This window comes from Amia ocellicauda, chromosome 9, assembly GCF_036373705.1.
Source record: "Amia ocellicauda isolate fAmiCal2 chromosome 9, fAmiCal2.hap1, whole genome shotgun sequence".
Taxonomy (NCBI): Eukaryota; Metazoa; Chordata; class Actinopteri; order Amiiformes; family Amiidae; genus Amia; species Amia ocellicauda.
The window spans coordinates 33,473,540-33,493,330 of NC_089858.1; the positions used below are offsets into that span (position 1 = coordinate 33,473,540).

At 49.1% G+C, this 19,791-nt stretch overlaps 1 protein-coding gene across 1 annotated transcript in view; it reads left to right on the top strand.

Annotated features, from left to right (window-relative positions):
* The first annotated feature begins 279 nt into the window (after window positions 1-279).
* The window catches only part of dock5 (dedicator of cytokinesis 5), a 37,377-nt gene continuing 17,865 nt past the window's right edge, over window positions 280-19,791 (top strand). The window contains exons 1-21 of the mRNA XM_066714197.1: window positions 280-434; window positions 9,379-9,462; window positions 9,704-9,744; window positions 10,031-10,086; window positions 10,324-10,420; window positions 10,739-10,887; window positions 11,106-11,241; window positions 11,403-11,560; window positions 11,759-11,840; window positions 11,959-12,088; window positions 14,845-14,917; window positions 15,698-15,840; window positions 16,091-16,216; window positions 16,503-16,627; window positions 16,878-16,976; window positions 17,192-17,264; window positions 17,612-17,715; window positions 18,451-18,631; window positions 18,785-18,882; window positions 19,112-19,201; window positions 19,521-19,621. Coding sequence (XP_066570294.1) covers window positions 392-434; window positions 9,379-9,462; window positions 9,704-9,744; window positions 10,031-10,086; window positions 10,324-10,420; window positions 10,739-10,887; window positions 11,106-11,241; window positions 11,403-11,560; window positions 11,759-11,840; window positions 11,959-12,088; window positions 14,845-14,917; window positions 15,698-15,840; window positions 16,091-16,216; window positions 16,503-16,627; window positions 16,878-16,976; window positions 17,192-17,264; window positions 17,612-17,715; window positions 18,451-18,631; window positions 18,785-18,882; window positions 19,112-19,201; window positions 19,521-19,621 — 2,189 coding nt within the window. The 5' untranslated portion in view covers window positions 280-391. The remainder of the gene's footprint in view (window positions 435-9,378; window positions 9,463-9,703; window positions 9,745-10,030; window positions 10,087-10,323; window positions 10,421-10,738; window positions 10,888-11,105; window positions 11,242-11,402; window positions 11,561-11,758; window positions 11,841-11,958; window positions 12,089-14,844; window positions 14,918-15,697; window positions 15,841-16,090; window positions 16,217-16,502; window positions 16,628-16,877; window positions 16,977-17,191; window positions 17,265-17,611; window positions 17,716-18,450; window positions 18,632-18,784; window positions 18,883-19,111; window positions 19,202-19,520; window positions 19,622-19,791) is intronic.

Genomic DNA, 19,791 nt, shown 5'->3' on the forward strand with positions numbered 1-19,791 from the left:
TATAACTGCTGTGTCCCGTCCGACCCCCACCATGCAGCTCCGTACGGGACGGTCACAGTAACTCCAGTCGTTATAGGGTAACGCCTGTGCCCCATGCTGCTCTGTACGGGACGGTACTGCAGTGCAGCTGCTCCAGGCATGATATTGAACCCCAATGCTGCCCACTGCGCCGCTCTGCCCGGTACTGCACTGTAGCTGCGGGCGTTATATTCCTGCCACAAGCCTGGCGGAGTCGCTCCTGCGCCCTGCGCACAGCCCTCCCCTCCCCTCCCCCCGCAGTCAGTCATCATGGCGGAACTGTAGTGTCCCGGACGAGAAAGTTATGCCCTCCGCCCGGAGTTTGTTCATGTATTTATTTATTTATTACCCGTAATCCCGCGTTTTCCCTAAAATGACTCGCTGGATACCCACGAAGAAGGAGAAGTACGGCGTGGGTGAGTACCGCGGTTGTTTTTCATTGAGTCGCCCTTCTCTCAGCCCCTCTCCCGGTGCGTGTGCGTGTGCGTGTGCGTGTGTAAAGATCTGAAACGGTGGATCTCGGGTGGAAACTGCGCGCAGTACCTGTGCCCCTGCCTGTGACGGTTAAAGTGCTTCAGCTGGGTTTAGGGTTTGAATGCCAGGTCGGTGCCACAGGGGACAACTGGCACGCAGAGTGGAGTGTTGAGCACTTTCGTGGGTTTGTTTTCTAGGCTGGCAGGGGGTAAGCCCGTGGAAGTGGGGGAACCCACTGGTTTCTCTTTTTACATTTTCTCCCACCCAGCGTAAATACCCCCCCGCCCCGCCCTTCCCAAATCACAGCCCGGTGAGAGTCGCCGGGCACCGCCGTGCGTCTTCCCTGGCACAGGTATACCCATGCACGGAGCCATTGGCGCACTTTGATAAGGATATGAAGTGACTGCCAGGCGGGCACACCTCAATCTCGGTTTCAGCTCAAGCCTCCTGCTAATCCGCCGTTTATTTACGTATCTTTCATTGGGTGGAGGCTTTGCTAACAAACCCAATCGTTCAGGTATCAACACCGGGCTGCCGAAAGGAAACAAAGTCACGAGTCGAGTGCGAAGCCAGAACAAGTGGTTTAAAGATGTTGCAACATCGAGCAGTTTGGTTACATTGCAATATGCAACAAAGTGAACTAAAAGTCCGTCATTGTAGTGATCATAATAGAAGTGGGTTAAAGTTTAAAGTTTGCGCGACCTGTCGAGGTTTCTGACGTGCAGCCCGGAGGCAGGATTGCGCAGAGTTTGCAGGGCTGCGTGATTGCGGAGGATTTGCATGGGATTCCGATGCAAATAAGCGCACAGCTGGGCCGCAGTGTGGCTGTAGGAGGAGGTGGACACTGCCGGACCGGGTCAAGGCCGGTCCAGGGGAGAGGAAAGGCTCAGGGTTATCTAACGCCCTCGGTGCGGATTTTAAAGCGCGTACGCATGCAATAATGCGGAGAGAGAAAAGTTTAGGTTCAACTAGATAACGACGTTTGTTTAGGAAGACTTGGACACCGATAAGCATAATCTGCGTCAAACAAATCCAAACACTACTGGTTAATGACAACTTCCGACTCACCTCTAGGATACGTTAGCCTCTGTATTATAACGAGAGCCCCCCCCCCCAACACCTGGGTTTGTGCTGTGACTGGACTAACTGAAGACTCCCCCCGCTAACTGTGCGCCCCTCGCCGGCTATGAGTGGACAAGGCCCCGCCAGCTGCTGTTGTAGATGTCGGAATTTGGGGACACCTGGACATGTTCATTGATTCAGTGCCCCAGGTGTTGTGTGTCTGACAGCTGTGCATGTGTTTATAAGGTCTTTTTAGGGAGGAAAATATTAAATACCTTCTGCATTTCTAGGTATTCATTCTAACAATAACTACTAGTACTGCTACCAATAAAGGGGATCTTATTTAGAGTTGCGAGAAACATCTCTCTCCAGGCCACAGATTGGAGACATGACTGAAATGAACTCTATCACAATTAACAAGCTATTAAGTGATTCATAATTGATTGAGCAGTTCTTCAATTAGCATTCCTTTAGCACACAAATAGAGGAACCTGGGAGGAAAAGACAGATGCAGAAAGTGTTGTACTGTCGGTGTTAGTTGCGATTGAGCCTTTCAGTGAGATTCTGGGCTTCTGTTCCACTTTTTCTCACTCGCCAGTTTCTAATGAAGTATAAACACTGTTTCCAGTTACAGGAGGAAAACCACACAGAAACCGCAGCTCCCTCACCCGGCACCTCCCCTCGCTTCCTCAATCCCCTAAATTAAACCACGACAGATTGCAGATATTGAAACTGAATGTATAGGGTTATTTATTATGTGACCCAAAGCATCCAAACATAACACATCTAACACAGCCCTGTGGTTGAGGGAGCTCTTGTTCTGTCCTTGTTTGGGAAATGGTATCTGTAATGTGGGACAGAGGTCCTGTCCACACCCGCCCCTGTGCCAGTGCAGTATCCCTTATGACTGCAGATAAAAGCACAGAAAGGAGGCCGGCCTGTCCTGGCACTCTCTCCTCTCCTGCAGGGATTTCTGGGTGTGAGGTGATGTCTCGTCTGTGTGCAGCACATACTTGCCCCGGAGAGCTGCTGTCCCGGGCCTTCCTGTCCCTGCCCGGCCCTGCCTCGCCTGGCCTCCCTCTGTGCAGCGCTTGGGTGGATGTGTCACGGCCAGGAATTTTGAAGGCCTGTAATTTTGTTATCAGGTGGAGGCTGTGTCACCTGTATGAGTAGGTGCTAATGGTATTTGTTATAACTCCTCTAATTGCTTATATATATAGTTTCCCAAGTCTGAGGTGAAAGAGAACGAAGAAAGTCAGCACTCTGTTTGTGTTTTAATTTTTGGAGTGGCCTGTCTTTCCCCAGCGCAGGTAGAGGTGAGGTCCTGTGCGGGTGTCTGTAGAGGTCTGGGCTGGGGTTTGAGACTTTGCCCACTTGTTCTTCAGACAGTCTTTTCCCTGCAGAGACTGGATAACAGGAAGTTGTCAGTGATTTGTTGACACACCTCTGCCCTAACTAAGTCCCCCCCCCTCATATTTTTTTGAAACGGCGTTTGTTCAACTAAATGAAATCCGAATGAAGGGAGACCTTTTTTTTCCCCTGTATTTATTTGTGCGCTGATGTTTATGTCCACTGTGCTAATCGCAGTGAATTCAGGGTCAAACAGCACTACAGAGCACAGAGATGCATGTATAAATTGGTCTGGCAGAAAACTGACTGGTGTAAGCAGATAGGGAGCCGTGTGTGTGTATGGGGGGGGAGGTAGTGGCTGGACAGGCATAAAAAAACAAAATGCCAGTGCCAACATTTTTCTTAAGGTGAGCTTCTTCCTCACAGTGAAATGAGACTACGTGCGACGGGCCCGCTTCCTCAGCCAGGCCTATCTCTTGGGCCCTCCCCTGGCAGGAGCTCACCAGGCTTCAGTTGGCAGCAGGGAAAGGGTCGCCCTGCATTATAGCACGCCTTGCCTTTTGTGTGCTCCTTTTCTGGGGCGCTGCGTGCCTCGAGTGCCAGCCCGGGCACCGACTGCGCTGAGTGCTGGGCGTTCATGAACAGCCTATTGTGTCCCTGCAGAGCCTGCAGATTGCTTTCTTTTCCCTCTCTTGGGTACGTTACTGAGCCCCATTGTGCGAGGAGCTGCCCTGTGGAGGCACTCTGGGGGAGATGAAGTGGGGGGGCTGAGAGCCGGCCTGCCTCCCACTCCCTGCCTGTGTCCACTGCCAGCTGCATAGCACTGCTGCGGGTTAAAGCTTTTGACTGGTTTTTATTTTATACTCTAGTTTGACAGCACTGCACTTTGCTGGTGTCTATGCACACCTCGACTGGAGGAAGCGGGGGTGGAGTCTGTGATGCTGAAGAACCGCGGCTCAAGTGCTGAGAAACCGACCACAGGACCAGCCGAGCAGGAGCGTGGCCCCATTGCGCACCCCCAGGCAGGCGCGTCTCCCATGCATTGAACGCATTGCTCAGGTGGGGCTCCAGGAAGTGGTCCAGGCACGGGCCCCGCTCTCTCCCGGCTTCACCACACCGGAGTCGGCCCAAACAGTGCCGGTTACTTTCTGTTTTGCTGGGCTGCTCTGTCCTGAGAGCACAATGGCACCAATGATGCACTGTGCCATCTGCGTTATCTGAACCTGAAATAATTATTTGTAATATTGGGATACATAATGACATTTAGTGAGTTAGAGAACCCAATGCCACACATCAATTCCACGCATGAGAGTCAGCTGTCTTGTGTTCATCTGTTAGGCCTCGTCTTGTTAGCTTCTCTGTTGGCTGTGGATTTGCTGCACTACCTGCACTGCTACAGGAACAGGATGAACGGGGGTGACTGGCGCCTGGAGCAGGACATTGGCTCTGGGTTGCCCTGCTAGTGCGGCACTGCCAGGCTCCACTCTCGGCACTTCAGCACCCCTTCTCTGGATTGTAGCCCTTTGTGGAGACAGACCCACCCTCCCCACTTCCCCTCTGCCTCTATATCTGTATAGTGTGGAAACGAAAGACAAAAATATAACTTGAGTTGTGCTGAGCTGTGGTTTTGCATTGATGTGAGCTGCGGTTGACACTGTTCTGCCTTCATCTCCACTGCAGCTGTGTCTGTGTGAAGAGACTTAGGGAAACTCACTTCACTGGCCGAGCTGGGCCCTCTCCCTGCCAGACATTTGTCTATATGTTAGTATCTCCATGTCTTTATAGCTATAATACAATAGTCGCTGTTGTTGTGTGTGTTTCTCCTCAGATTTAGTGTCATTGTTTAGATGCCACATCACCTGCCGTTGGGTAGATTGCGGATTTTTTTTCTTCCCATGGCTACCTGTGCATTTTTTTTTTATCACTAGCTGGCTCTGCTCTGGCTTTGCATGTTTACAGGGAGAGGGGGTGGAGTTGTCAGGGGGATTCGCTGCAGGGAGGACAGCAGATGAGGAGCTGAGAGGTTTTCTGTGACCTAGACATTCTGCAGCAGAGAAAGGCGGTTTATATTTTTCTTTTTTGGTTCCAGGACTTGTTTTGTGAGGCTCAGACACTGTGTGCAACAGCGCTGCAATGTGAAACATGCTAAAAATGTGCGTGCCGCTACAGACGCTGAGCTGGCGCTGCCCGAGGGACTGCGGCTCTCTCTGTCTGGAGACTCTCCAAGGTCCCCTGTGAAGAACAGCAACAAGACTGGAGCCATAGTGGATGTTTTCCCTCTCGCTCGTTAATGTAATTTGTTGTTTATATAGTAAATGATACAGCAATCAATTGACAGCAGTAAATTAACGTTATGAAATTATTTAGCAGCCTTTATTCCAGGCGGCTGTCGTGCTTTTTTAAAAGGCTGCCATGCCGATTACCACCTGGCCTGCCCTCAATAACAAGGGCCTCCATCTCGGCTGCAGTGAGCGAGAGAGAGCACAGATTGACACGGTTGACATGACGGCACGCACGGCACAGGTCTCGAAGGGAACTGTCTCTCTGCAGGGTTCATGTGAACCAGCTTGGAGGAATCTCAGTGGGTTGGCCATCCTGCTCCTTTTTGAATTTGTCAGCAACCCATTTGTTATTTGGTCATATCTTCTAGAGTTTCCTTGCCTGTCTGAAGGAGGTAATTCACAGATTATTTAATCAGAGGTGGGATTAACTCCATACTGCACACTTAAGCACATTAAAAGCACGGGTCTTTGGTAATAATAATGATAATGATAATTATTAAATAAACACACTCACACATACAAAACCCCCTGCTTATTATTTAGGATTTTGATGGACTTCTTCAGGTAGAAGGTCAGCTCCTTGTGAAGGGAGGGGCAAGAAACGTGTGCGTGTTCAGTGCTTGGCATGTGCTCCTGCGGGTATGTGCGTGCGTGTGCGGAAAAACCCACCCAGAAGTATGCTAACGTGTCCTGTTATGCGTCTCTTTGAAGAGGAGCAATAGGGCAGCAGTCAGCGCCGAGGAGCCGGGCGTCAGCAGCGGTGAGCGCAGCTAGTCTGAGCTTGCAGGCTCTGGCAGCTGGATTACCGAGCAGCAAGTCCAGGCAGGAACCACAGCCTCACTGAGGGACTGAGAGCAGGAGGGGAGGAGGGGAGGACAGGGTTTTGGGGGTAGGGGGTGGGAAGAAGCATCGCACACTCCCACTGACTCCCTCCCCGGCCCTTGGATCCAGAGTCCAGCACAGAGCTGAGCCAGGACATGGACGGAGTCACTGATTCCCAGAGAAACACAAAGGGGTGGTGGGGGGCTGGACTATAAGGCTCAGATTGGGGGCAGTGTTGTCTGGACCATAGGATAAGGCCCAGGCTGAAGCCAGCGCTGTTAGTAAAGGTCCGTTGTTGGGACAAACATATAGGATCCAGTGTTGATGTATTGTTATCTCCCCTGACTGCCTAAATGAAGAAAAAAATGAAACAAAGCAAAACATAAGGAGTCTCTCAGCCGTAAACAGAGGGAGCCGAGCCGATAACACATGAGCTGTTACAGCATTGCCTTTGGTGCAGAAAACAGCAATTGGCTCTAATTAAATGGCGGGGTAACGAGGCAATGCCAGAGAGAGGGAGGGGGAGAGAGAACGAGTGAGAGAGAGAGAACTTTGAGACATTTTAACACCTTTATTGTAGATATAAGATACACACAAAAACTAACCTATAAATATCTTCTGTACATAAAAACCACTAACAAGAAACGTCTACCCGCCCCCTGAACTGCACTGAAAACCACCGACAGAATTTTAAGTCTATGTTAAGAAAACAAGTATTTTCAACCTCGAAAACCTCAGTAAAAACCACACTGCACTTGTGCTACCAATACAAGATTCAAATGAATAAAACCAGTTGGCTGGTGTGGTCAGGGGCACAGAGGGCCCCCCCGACTCCCCACTTCTGAAGGAGCACAGCCTGGGCGCACACCGCTGCTGCATGCGCTCAGTCTGGGTTCGCCTACTGCTAAGGATGGCCCGCTTGTTTCGCTCCACTAGAAAGTTTGCTAATTGACAAACGCTGTGAGTGGGGCTGTTACTGCACTCCTGAAATAAACACGGTGTGAGAGAAGTGCATGCCATCTAGGGCAGGAGCAGTGAAACAGCATTGCTCTTTGAGTGCAGTGGGGGCAGGCACCGCTCACTCGGGGGTCCAAGTGCAAAGGAGTTCGTCATTACAGGGGTGCACAATGCTTGGGGAGTGGGAGTGGGAGAGAGAGAGATAGAGAGAGAGAGAGAGAGATGGAGGGAGGGAGAAGAGGGATATCTGGGTATGAAGGTGACAACCAGTAAGCCCAGAGATTGCAGTCACTTAGTTTGTAGGTGTTCAGGTGCAGCTCAGCTGTGAGAACACAGAGGGAAGCGTCTGACAAAAAGACCTTTAGAGAAGTAAAGTAAAGCACAGGGAGGACTGGAGAAGTACAGTGCCGGGCTCTCCACAGCTGGGAGGGGACTGACTCAGGAGGAAGGGCAGGATGTATGTGTTAACTGTGACATACCTACAGCTTACCTACTCACTTCCCACAGCTGCACCGAGGTCCCAGCAAACGATCTTTAGAAAAAAAAAATAGAAGTCCTATTTAAATTGCTTGTCTCACGCATGAGTTAATCTTTCTTCCAGCTTTGGAAACTCTATGGCCCCTATAGTGTAGCACACCATGACACAGCAACACTGCGCGGCACAGCACACGTGTGGGGGGGTTTTACACAGGGAGGAAAATGACTGCCCGTTTATTGTAGTACATGGGGAGCCGTGGCCCTCTTGTGTTGAAGATCTGGGGCTGAGGGAGGGACGGGGAGTGGCCAGTAGCCCTGTGGCCCTCCAGGGTGGGACCTTGAGTTGCCATTCAGGCATTTCTTTCCCTTTGAATCAGGCGTCTTTGAGTCAGGAAGTCATTGTGCCCTCTATTGTCTGTTTATAACATTGTCTGCTGGCTTTGAAGTGTGTGTTCACATTTAAAGGCACCGAAGAGACACCCTGGAGCTAATGAAAAGTACAGTTTCGTAATAGGCTAATAGTGCCTGCTATTGAATAAATACATACATTAACAAACAAACATTATTATTAATAAATGTTGTTTTTGCATTCATATTTTTTCTTTGTATTTTTGGAACCAGGGGCCTCATGCAGCTAAATGTTTTTGGGGGGCACAGTCGGAAAACAAATAACAATTGTTACAAATGGTTGGTATTTCATACCATTTAATCTATAGGGTATCCCAAGTTATTTTAAATGTAAGTACTTAGTACTGAGTACTTTTATGTACTCCTCTACGTATTATTCAATAGTATTGCTCCGCTGTTTTTGTTGTATTTTAGCCACTGGTATTTCTGACAGTTAGTGTTAAAACATCTTTGCTTAGTTCCAAACAAAGAATAAGGGTCGGCATCTAACACTGGTGGAGTGGGATTCATTGTATCAAAAAGTGAGTTTTGATAATTTGGATGAATACATCCAAATGTAAAACACTGAGACAAAGTTAGATATGGCAAAAACATTTCAGTCCAAAGTTAATTGGATTTGAATGTTTGGGATATATGAATAATTTCATATATATATAATGAATAAGTAAGTTCAATACTGAATGTCTGAAAATAATGTTGTCATTCATTTATAGCAAACAAATATATGGAGGCAACTGTACCTGTAGATTACATTGTATTACAAGATCTAACTTATTTTTCTTCTCTGCTAACTTAAGTTTAGGAATTGAAATGCATGAAAGCACCAGAACACTTAAATAATAATCAAGTTTCACAAGTCAAATGATTGACATGTACACACTCGATGACTAGCATGCACTGATTAAGGGGTGGTCGCTAAATTGCACACTAGCTGAAGTGGCGAGGGATCATCTAAGAGAACTTGTATTTACTGAAATGTTTCAACGTTGGTTTGACATTTGAACAATGGAAATCATTTGTAATGAGTTATTGTGATAGTGTAGTTTGTATTTACAATGTGCAGAGCTGGTTACTCTGGTTCTGGGAATGGGGGCCACAGTACAGTTGAGAAACAAAACTGCTATAACGCAGGGAAGCTGGGTGGGGGGTGGGGTGGGCTGGGGGTGTAAAGCAATATTATTACCTACATTCAAGGCGTGAATACTTCCTGTTCAGTTGGAAAAGTATGCAGGACCCGGGGGCAGTGCTGTGTTTTTACTCTGTGTTGTATGTCTGAAGTAAAGTTAGCTGATCTCTGGTCCATTTAAAACATTCTTTCCCATTGTTTATCTTACTTCCTCGTTCTGTTCTCCCCCCTTCTCTTTCTCTGTCTCTGTATCTCATTGACTTCCCTCTGATTTCTGTTTTCTATTCATCTGTTCTTTTTTGCCTCTCATTCCTGCTTTCACAAGTACTCTCTCTCCTTCATCTCTCTTTCCCTCCTCCCATAAGTGACCCACTCACCTCTTCTTGCTCTCTCTCTCTCCAGTGATCTACAACTATGATGCTAAGGAGGAGCACGAGCTCAGCCTGCAGGTGGGAGATGCTGTTCACATCCTGGAGACCTTTGAAGGTGAGAGGTCAGAGGTCAGAGGTCAATAGCCCCAACCTCAACTATGTTCATATCTGTGTTTCTCAATGTTAATGTTTAAAGGTCTCAGAGTCCATATCTCAGGAGTTTTAGATGTCAATGCTCTACCGTGGGTCACCTGAGAGATGAGGGATGGCTAGGGACTGTCATTTCACTGATACTTCTCTCTCTCTCCCCCTTCCTCCATCTCTCTCACTCTCTATCCCTCTCTCTCTCCTCACAGGGTGGTACAGAGGCTACACACTGCGAGACAAATCACGGAAGGTAGGGTTTCTTGCACACACGTTAAACCATTAACACATCCTCTCTTTCCTTCACCTCTCCATCCATCCATCCATTCATTCATCCGTCCATCGATTTACTACCTTCACATAGCTAACCCAGCTAATCCAGCTGTGCCTGTGTGCGGATGTCCGTAGATGTTAGCATTCCCAACTGGAGACCCATAAAACAGTGACAGTTGTGCCAGAGTTTTCCCAGGAGCCTTTGCAGATGGACAGGCCTCCCTGCTATGCTAACAGGACTCCCACTCCTGTGCTTTTCTCCACAGGGTATCTTCCCAGCTTCCTACATCCACCTGAAGGAGGCGCAGGTAGAAGGAACAGGGTAAGTTCGTCTGCTGACACGGAGGCTGAAAGAGAACGGAGACCCAGGGATACCAGGGCTCTCTATACAACTCAAGTGTAACTGTTAGACCACTCCTACCTTCATCTGCACCCCAATTACAACTTAGCTGATTTGGTGTGCCCCACAAGTCTTATGTGAGGTAGGTGTGGCTTGGGATTGAAAAGGTTGGGGAACAGGGGGTTGAGATCCTGACCCCATTGCCCTCTCTCTGTCCAGGCAGCAGGAAATAGTCATCCCCACTGATCAGCCCCTGGTGCAGGAGCTGGGCGCCACCCTGAGAGAATGGGCACAGATCTGGCACAAGCTCTACGTGGTGAGTCAGCACACCATGCGTGTTTCCTAAAATCCAGCATCGTCCTGCAACTTGTTTGTTTATTTCTTTAACATGTTTTATAAGGGTAGAATTTACCATGATGAACATTAATTTCCAGGACAGACAAGCGTGTTTTGAGAATGGTATATTTCTTTGTAGAGGACATTGCTGACTCCTGTTGATGTCATTGCTGCTCCGCCTGGGGGCTGGGGGAAGAACACTGCAAACCCCCTTGTATTCATGATGTTAATGCATGTGCGTGTTCACATGCTCACATGCTCATGCATGCGTGTTTCTGCTCGTGCTTTCGTTTGTCAGAACAACAAGACCACACAGTTCCGCCACGTGCAGCAGATGACCTACAGCCTGATCGAGTATCGCTCCCAGATTGTGTCGGGGACGCTGCCCAAAGATGACCTGGTGGAGCTGAAGAAGAAAGTGACGGCCAAGATCGACTATGGCAACCGGTGAGAGGGACACAGGCCAAGTCTTGGTTTCCTTCGTGTGTAGACAAATGTGGCATTGGAGGAGGCTCACCTGGTATGAATCTCTGCTCGGAGGTCCCATCGTGCAGGCAGTGGAAATCTGAGCTTTTGTGGCCACACAATACTGGCTCCAGTCTAGGTGGTGTGACAGTGACTGTGTGTGGACCTGTCCCTCTGAGCCTCTGGCATTCCTCCGGCAGGATTTTGGACCTGGACCTGGTGGTGCGGGACGAGGGGGGGAACACACTGGACCCGGACAGCAGCAGCACCATCAGCCTGTTCCGCGCTCACGAGACGGCCTCCCGCTGCATTGATGAGCGCATCCAGGAGGAGAAGGTGAGCGGCCCGGCCTGGCAGTGTGGCACAGTACCCATACCTCACTCTCACTCCCTCTCCCACTCTCCTGCTCTCTCTCTCTCTCTCTCTCTATCTATCTCTCGCTCCCCCTATCCTTAACCTTGCTTCACACTCTCTCTCTCCCCCTCTCCCTCTTACAGACTCGGCTGCAGAACCTGGAGAGGAGCCGCCAGTCCCTGTTCAGCACGGTTCACACGTACAGCCTCTTCATGAACCTCAAGAACTTCGTCTGCAACATCGGGGAGGATGCCGAGCTGCTCATGTCCCTGTACGACCCCGACCAGTCCGAGTTCATCAGGTCAGAGGTCACTCTAACAGCCCTCTCCCACTCGCTGTCGCCCCCTCGAATGTAGAAAATGCAATAATGGATAAAACGCCCCACTGCTGCCTGCTGCTCTTTTGCTCCACCGGTTCTTGGAGTTAATAAAGAAATAATGCATTTCAATCAAGAACATTGTAGTCTTCCTCTACACATATTTTGTCTCTGCCTTTGCAGCGAGAACTTTCTGGTACGCTGGGACAGCAAGGGGATGCCCAAGGAGATTGAGAGGCTAAATAACCTGCCAGCGCTGTTCACGGTAAACATCTCCGTCTCCCTGTCATCTCTCTCTCTCTCTCTCTCTCTGTGTCCACACTCTCCTCTGAGCTTGTCTGTCTCTCTCTCACTCTTCCTTCTCTATCTCTCTCTCCACCCAGGACCTGAGCAGCAGTGACCTGATCCGACCTCGCTTGTTCCTGGTGTGTCAGATCATCCGGGTGGGCTGCATGGAGTTGAAGGAGGGCAAGAAACACACGGGGGGGTTGCGACGCCCCTTCGGAGTGGCAGGTGAGAATCTGGAGCGCTGCCCTGGTCTGGGGGAGCCGCATCCCTGTCTTCTACTGGGGACAAGCGGATAGTACAACCACTGGTTACAGAGACAATCCTGCTCTGTATATATCTGTATATTTACACAGACACGTTCCAGTACGTCCACTTCTTCACTGTGGTAACTATGAAAGTGGAAGAATGGAGAAATGATACCTGAGCTGTGTGTGTTCATTGAGGCGCTGTGCCAGGGTCTGTCTGCACAACTGCACAGACAAGATAGCTCTGTCTCCTCCTGGGCTGTGAACCTTCCCTTGGTTTCTCCTGACCTCCAGCATCTGGGCTTTCATTACTTCTGAAATGAACGCGTTCCTGAATGAATGAGAGGCTCACCTCCCCTTATTTATATAAATTGTGGTTCGTTTGTATTTGTTTCTGGCCCAGGCCTCGTAAAGGGATAAACCAGGAACAAAAAAAGAGAATTCTATGACTGCACAAGGTAATTAATTGCCCCCCTGTCTTTCTGAAGAAGCTCTTGTTTCACACGAGGCGGGGGAGGAAGCAATTATTTTCAATGGCACCTGTGCAGGGATCAAATACAGAGAGTCAGAGAGGGAAATGGAACTGAAAACCAGCCCCCTCCTCGCCTCCCTCCTCACACCTGCCCGGCTTTGTCTGTCACTTGCGAAGTGCAGAGAGAGGTGGAAAGGGAGGGAAAGGAGGGGAAGGTTAAATGGAGGTAGACATGGAGACTGAAAGAGACAGGGTTAGGAGAGGAAGTGGGAGACAGTTTGATTTACATTTGAAAGAGAGAAACAGAGAGAGACAGAGAAGGAGAGAGAGAAGTCCTGAGGCTAGACTTTGTTTCCCTCCCTCTACTTGGTATTGACTCCCAGTTTTCAGCCCTGGTTTCTGATTCACACGTCTTTGAACTATTGTTCTCTGTCACCCGATCTGTGTGACTGTGGGGCCAGATGTGCAGGGGAGTGAAGGGGGAAGGTATAGACATGCATACATGTGCAGTACATACAGATACACATGTGACACAGTGCATTTCTAGCTGTCTCCAATTATATTCTGTACAGTTTATGAGCTCTTTGTGTAATCTGATTGACACTTCAGAACGGTAAACCGTGCAAGAGCCACACAGGATATGAAAAGAAGTGTCAGAAAAATATAGCAGTCGCTTATTTTTACTTTGTCTACAGCGACCAATAATCCCATCCTGAAATTATTTTGAAAACCCTGAGCTGAGAGGAATGTTAATCATTTAAACCGAGTAACCCGGCAGTCAGAGAGAATAGATTTAGTGGGTTGGCGGAATGTGACGTTAAACGTTGAAGGCCGAGAACAGGAAGCGGAGAGGATTGTGGGAATCTGGAACAAGTAACTGAAGCAGATTCCCCCACATCCTTTAAGAAACAGCTGGACAGAAACCCTTGGATCTTTGGCATGTTAGCCATGTAACCACACAGGACACATACACTCACCTAAAGGATTATTAGGAACACCTGTTCAATTTCTCATTAATGCAATTATCTAACCAACCAATCACATGGCAGTTGCTTCAATGCATTTAGGGGTGTGGTCCTGGTCAAGACAATCTCCTGAACTCCAAACTGAATGTCTGAATGGGAAAGAAAGGTGATTTAAAAGCAATTTTGAGCGTGGCATGGTTGTTGGTGCCAGACGGGCCGGTCTGAGTATTTCACAATCTGCTCAGTTACTGGGATTTTTACGCACAACCATTTCTAGGGTTTACAAAGAATGGTGTGAAAAGGGAAAAACATCCAGTATGCGGCAGTCCTGTGGGCGAAAATGCCTTGTTGATGCTAGAGGTCAGAGGAGAATGGGCCGACTGATTCAAGCTGATAGAAGAGCAACTTTGACTGAAATAACCACTCGTTACAACCGAGGTATGCAGCAAAGCATTTGTGAAGCCACAACACGTACAACCTTGAGGCGGATGGGCTACAACAGCAGAGACCCCACCGGGTACCACTCATCTCCACTACAAATAGGAAAAAGAGGCTACAATTTGCACAAGCTCACCAAAATTGGACAGTTGAAGACTGGAAAAATGTTGCCTGGTCTGATGAGTCTCGATTTCTGTTGAGACATTCAGATGGTAGAGTCAGAATTTGGCGTAAACAGAATGAGAACATGGATCCATCATGCCTTGTTACCACTGTGCAGGCTGGTGGTGGTGGTGTAATGGTGTGAGGGATGTTTTCTTGGCACACTTTAGGCCCCTTAGTGCCAATTGGGCATCGTTTAAATGCCACGGCCTACCTGAGCATTGTTTCTGACCATGTCCATCCCTTTATGACCACCATGTACCCATCCTCTGATGGCTACTTCCAGCAGGATAATGCACCTTGTCACAAAGGTCGAATCATTTCAAATTGGTTTCTTGAACATGACAATGAGTTCACTGTACTAAACTGGCCCCCACAGTCACCAGATCTCAACCCAATAGAGCATCTTTGGGATGTGGTGGAACGGGAGCTTCGTGCCCTGGATGTGCATCCCACAAATCTCCATCAGCTGCAAGATGCTATCCTATCAATATGGGCCAACATTTCTAAAGAATGCTTTCAGCACCTTGTTGAATCAATGCCACATAGAATTAAGGGAGTTCTGAAGGCGAAAGGGGGTCAAACACAGTATTAGTATGGTGTTCCTAATAATCCTTTAGGTGAGTGTAGATCTCCTCTCTCTCGTTACATTTCTGACATTGCTGACCGGCGCGGTGTTGTGTTTGTGTATCCCCACAGTGATGGACGTCACGGACATCGCTCACGGGAAAGTGGACGACGAAGACAAGCAGCATTTCATCCCATTCCAGCAGTGAGTCTCCATCCCTCGTACCCGACCCACAGACACCTACTGACACTGACTAAGGGATAAGTATACTCCCTGCAGTTTGTGGCTGTTAGCAATGTGGATATTATAGTCTTCCCATTCACGCATTCACTCCAGAATCCACTGCTAAATATGAAGGACAGCAAGCCACCTGTAGCTCCAGTTTCAACACTATAATCAGCACTGATTTAGGAATGCTCTGTCTGGACAAACTGCTCAGATAGTTTATGATAGTGCATTTCCTTATTATTATTTGATTTTATTGCATCACAAGAGAAGCTATTGGCAGAAATACTACATTTTCTAGCTTGAGCAGGAGGCAAGAAGCATGTATGTGGGTGTGGAAGTGTGTCGAGAGTAGTCTTAGAGACGCAGTGTGCCAGATCTGATAAGTGTAGTGAGTAATGACTGTGTGCTTGGTAATGGTGCAGACAGACATGCCCATCCTCGATGGTCCCTGAGATAAAGGGTGGTCAGACAGTTCCCACGACCACAGTGCTGTCCCTAGTGGGCTGCTTCCACACTGTGTGTGTGTGTGTTTGTGTGTTTGCGTTTTTGAGTAGTTTGTGAGAGAGAGTGTGAGCTGCTGAATGGGTTAGTCCACTTGTTCATCTATGGCTGCTCTGACTGTCACCTCTCTTTCTCTCTCATTTGCTGCCTTCCACGGCACAACTTCCTGTCCCTCATTTTCTCTCTGTCCTTTCTTCTTTTTTCCCCACTTCCCCTCTCTTTGTCCCCCATCCTCTCTCTCTCTCTCTGTCCCAGGATCGCCATGGAGACATACATCCGTCAGAGGCAACTGATCATGTCTCCGCTGATCCCCTCGCGGGTGATCGGGGAGAACGAGCCCCTGACCTCTGTCTTCAACAAGGTCATCGCCAGCAGAGAGGTCAACCACAAAGGTCAAGGTGGGGAACCCAGACAGCCCATCAGACGGCATCGACAGTCTACTCCTCTGCTCCCTAAAACCAAGTTCAATTTCCTTAATTTACCAGACTGAGTGACAAAGCAGAGGGATCAATAGTTTCATCTCCTGGATTTCTGTGACCCAGTCTAATCATGCTGGACATGTTGCTGATGATGTGAAGTCTGTAGCACTAATCTGTCTGCTTTTCCACCCCTCTGCCTGTGTGTGTGTATGTCTGTGCATCTGTCCAGGACTGTTTGTCACTCTGAAGCTGCTTCCGGGGGATCTCTCTCAGGTCAAGAAAGATTACCCCCACTTTGTGGATCGGACCACTGCCATTGTGAGGAAAATGGGCTTCCCCGAAATCATTCTCCCAGGTGAGACCCTCATTAGAGCCAACAACCCCAGGACAAGAGGTCACAACCAGGGCCCAGTTCAAAATCAGCCTCCTGCCCACAGAGAGAATATCTCACACGAGCTTCTAATAATCATAATCATAATAACAATGTTCGTTTGGTACCTCTTGCTCAGGTGAGAGGGGTACGGTTGACCTCAGAATAACGTGGGACAGGAAACAGAGGGGGACAGTGGTAGGACTTCCTGTTGTGAGCTATGATGTGCCTCTCATGGTGGGGCGGGGATGACTGCCCTTTGGTTTTCTAGGGAATGTGCGCAACGACATCTATGTGACGCTGCTGCAGGGCGAGTTCGACCGGGGCAAGAAGAAGACGCCCAAGAATGTGGAGGTGACGATGAGCGTGCTGGACGAGGACGGGACGCCGATGGAGGTGAGGGGGACAGTAGATGTACACCTGGTATACGTTTCCTAGGTGGCATTATATTAGACCTGGATCAGTTAAGAGACGAGTTAGACACACTGACTTCACACTGACACTGCACCGAGACACACACTGGGGCTATAGTGTAGGCAGGAGCTCAGGTGGAGTGAAAAGTTCAAGATGTTTTGGCAGGACTGTATTTGCAGGACACCAACACCGAGTTTAATGTCTATGTTTCTGCCCTCCCCTCCTGCTGCAGAAAGCTATATTCCCTGGAGCCGGCTACGATGGCATCACAGAGTACAAGTCTGTCATTTACTACCAGGTCAAGCAGCCCTGCTGGAACGAGACGGTCAAGGTACGGTTTTACCGGGAGGGACTCGAATCGGCGCGGCTTTGCTTACTGAACCTGCGACTGAAAAGCACCAGTCAATGGAAATGTTGAAATATTCTCCCTCTCTATTCTATTCTCTTGCTCTGGCTCTCTGTATCTCCCTCCCTTTATCTCCATCTTTCCCTGTTCTTTCCACTGTCTTCCACACTCCCTCTCCCTCTCTCCCTTCTGGCTCCCAGGTGGCAATTCCCATTGAAGATGTGGGTCGCTGTCACCTCCAGCTGATGTTCCGGCACCGCTCCTCGCAGGACTGTGAGTTCCCTACTCCCCCCTCCCTCTGCCCATGTCCCGCGGCTCTTTCTGTCTGACCACACAGCTTACCAAGACAAATAACATCCAGACTGAGACTGTGCAGGCTGAGAGGAAATAATGCAGGGGAAGTTGATTACTGGTGCACTATTGGTGCGACACTGACTTTGGGTTCCCCGCAGACACTCCCCGGCAGTGAGACTAACAACACTGACTCGGACAGGATCCATTACTTTAAACCACTTCCTTAAATTGGATCTATCAACACTTTTACAGCACTCTGCCTAGTGGTCATGAGCCCCAGAGGTATCCACATGTCGGCTGTTGTCCTGACTGTGTTGTGTCTCCAGCCAGGGACAAGTCGGAAAAGCCGTTTGGAATGGCGTTCGTCAGGCTGATGAAACCCGATGGCACCACCCTGCGAGACGGGAAGCACGACCTCATCGTTTACAAGGTAGAGTCCCCTCCTCCCTGGTCATGCTGTGGCCAGCAGTCGAGGCAAGCTCAAACTGAAGAATACACGCCAGTCTTGTAATTGATGATGTCGATGGTACCTCTTTAACCAAATGTGCAGTGAAGTTCTTCAATTAATATCTGCTTAAAATGAAACATGGCCCTGTTTCAGGAGGCCTTCAAAAAATTGTTGTGCTAGTCACTTGAGGTTATAGGAGTTTTCCTTTCAGTTGACTTCCCTAGACTGATCAGTGTACGCAATCCATACAAGTTAAGTTAAAGTATTTTCAAGGTCTCCCAATGCTCAAGCTTTGGAAGATGCCTTTGAACCAGTGTTCTCTAAACCTAGTTCTATGGGGCAACAAACCAGCAGGGTTTTTGGGGTTTCTTTAGATCAAGGGCGGCCAACCCTAGTCTTGAAATACTGCAGTGCATTCTGGGCTTTGTTATATCCAGACACGTTAAAACTGCTGTGCTGAGACAGATGTTGGGGGCGTACTTAGTCAGACTTTCCAGGTGTCCACACATATGTGTCTTAGAGAGAGCAGTGAAACCTGCAGGAGTGGGGGTCTCCAGAAACAGGGTCGACCTGGGATGGCGGATGGCCAATGGCATTGAATTCACTGGTCGCAGCTCACCCCTGCTTCAGCCAACAAGGGCTTGGGGGTGTTTTGTTTTCTGTGCTGTGATTGGTACATTGTCTTTTGTGTGTGTGTGTGTGTGTGGGTGAACACAGGGAGATGTTAAGAAGGCGGAGGATGCACGGGCGTATCTGAGCATGCCCAGCACGTGGACTGAGGTGGAGGAGAAGGAGAGGCAGTCTGGGAAGCAGTTCCATCACTCCGGCACCGTCCCCATCACCAAGGACAGCTTCCAGATCGCCACGCTCACCTGCTCCACCAAGCTCACTCAGAACGGTGAGAAGAACACAACCACAACTACAACTACCACAACAACAACCACCATAACCACAACAACAATCACAAGAATGACCACAAAAAATAATTTGAGAAGTATTCTGTTGTCAGCATCTTAAATGCCCTTCTTTCTCTCTCTCTGGTGTTTTTCAGTGGACCTGCTGGGGCTCCTGAACTGGCGCTCGAACCCTGAGCAGCTGGAGCAGACCCTGGGCAGGTTGATGGAGGTGGAGGGGAGCGAGATCGTAAAGGTGAGTGGCAGAGTGCAGGAGTAGGGGTGGTACTGGAGCATGTGTGTGCGGTGTGTGCGGTGTGTGCGGGGTGGGGTGGGGGGGTACAACAGTAGACCCCATACCATCCGTTCCATCACTGGAAACTGATACCCTGATCTCAGCCATCTCTCTCTCTCTCTCCTACCCCCTCAATCTCTCTCTCCCTCTATCCCCCCTCTCTCCCTCTGTCTTTGTTCTGTGTGAGTAGTTCCTGCAGGACACTCTGGATGCCCTCTTCAACATTATGATGGTGACGTCAGAGAAGGAGACCTATGACAAGCCAGTCTTCAATGCCCTGGTGAGTTCAGGTGCACTACAGGCTCTGGACACATAGCTGGAAGGTTGTGGGTTCAAATCCCAGGTGGGGCTGTGCTGTTGTACCCTTGAGCAAGGTACTTCACTTAGATTGCTCCAGTAAAATGCCCAGCTGTATAAATGGGTACAAATGTAAGTCTCCCTGGATAAGAGTGTCAGCTAAATGACAAATAATGTAATGTAATGATGTGTCATGTGTGTTGTTTTGCAAGATGTGTGCCTGTGAAGTGCACAAAGTGTTTGCAAATGTGCGTTTCTGGCAGAAGGCCTCAAGGTGCTCACAGCGGGTCCTCTCTCTGCAGGTGTTCATCATCACGCTCATAGGAGACATCAAGTTCCAGCACTTCAACCCTGTGCTGGAGACGTACATCACCAAGCACTTCAGCGCTACGCTGGCCTTTTCGTGAGTTTCTGTCAGGGACTGCTCTGCTGGAGGATTTGAGGTTGATTGAGACTTGACTTTCTTGATCACAGCTGTTACACTTCCCTCTCTCTCTGTCTCTCACCTCCTCTTCTTGGTGCTTCTCCACCCTCCGCTCCCTGTCCCATCTCCCCCTTTCCCTCTCTTCCTCT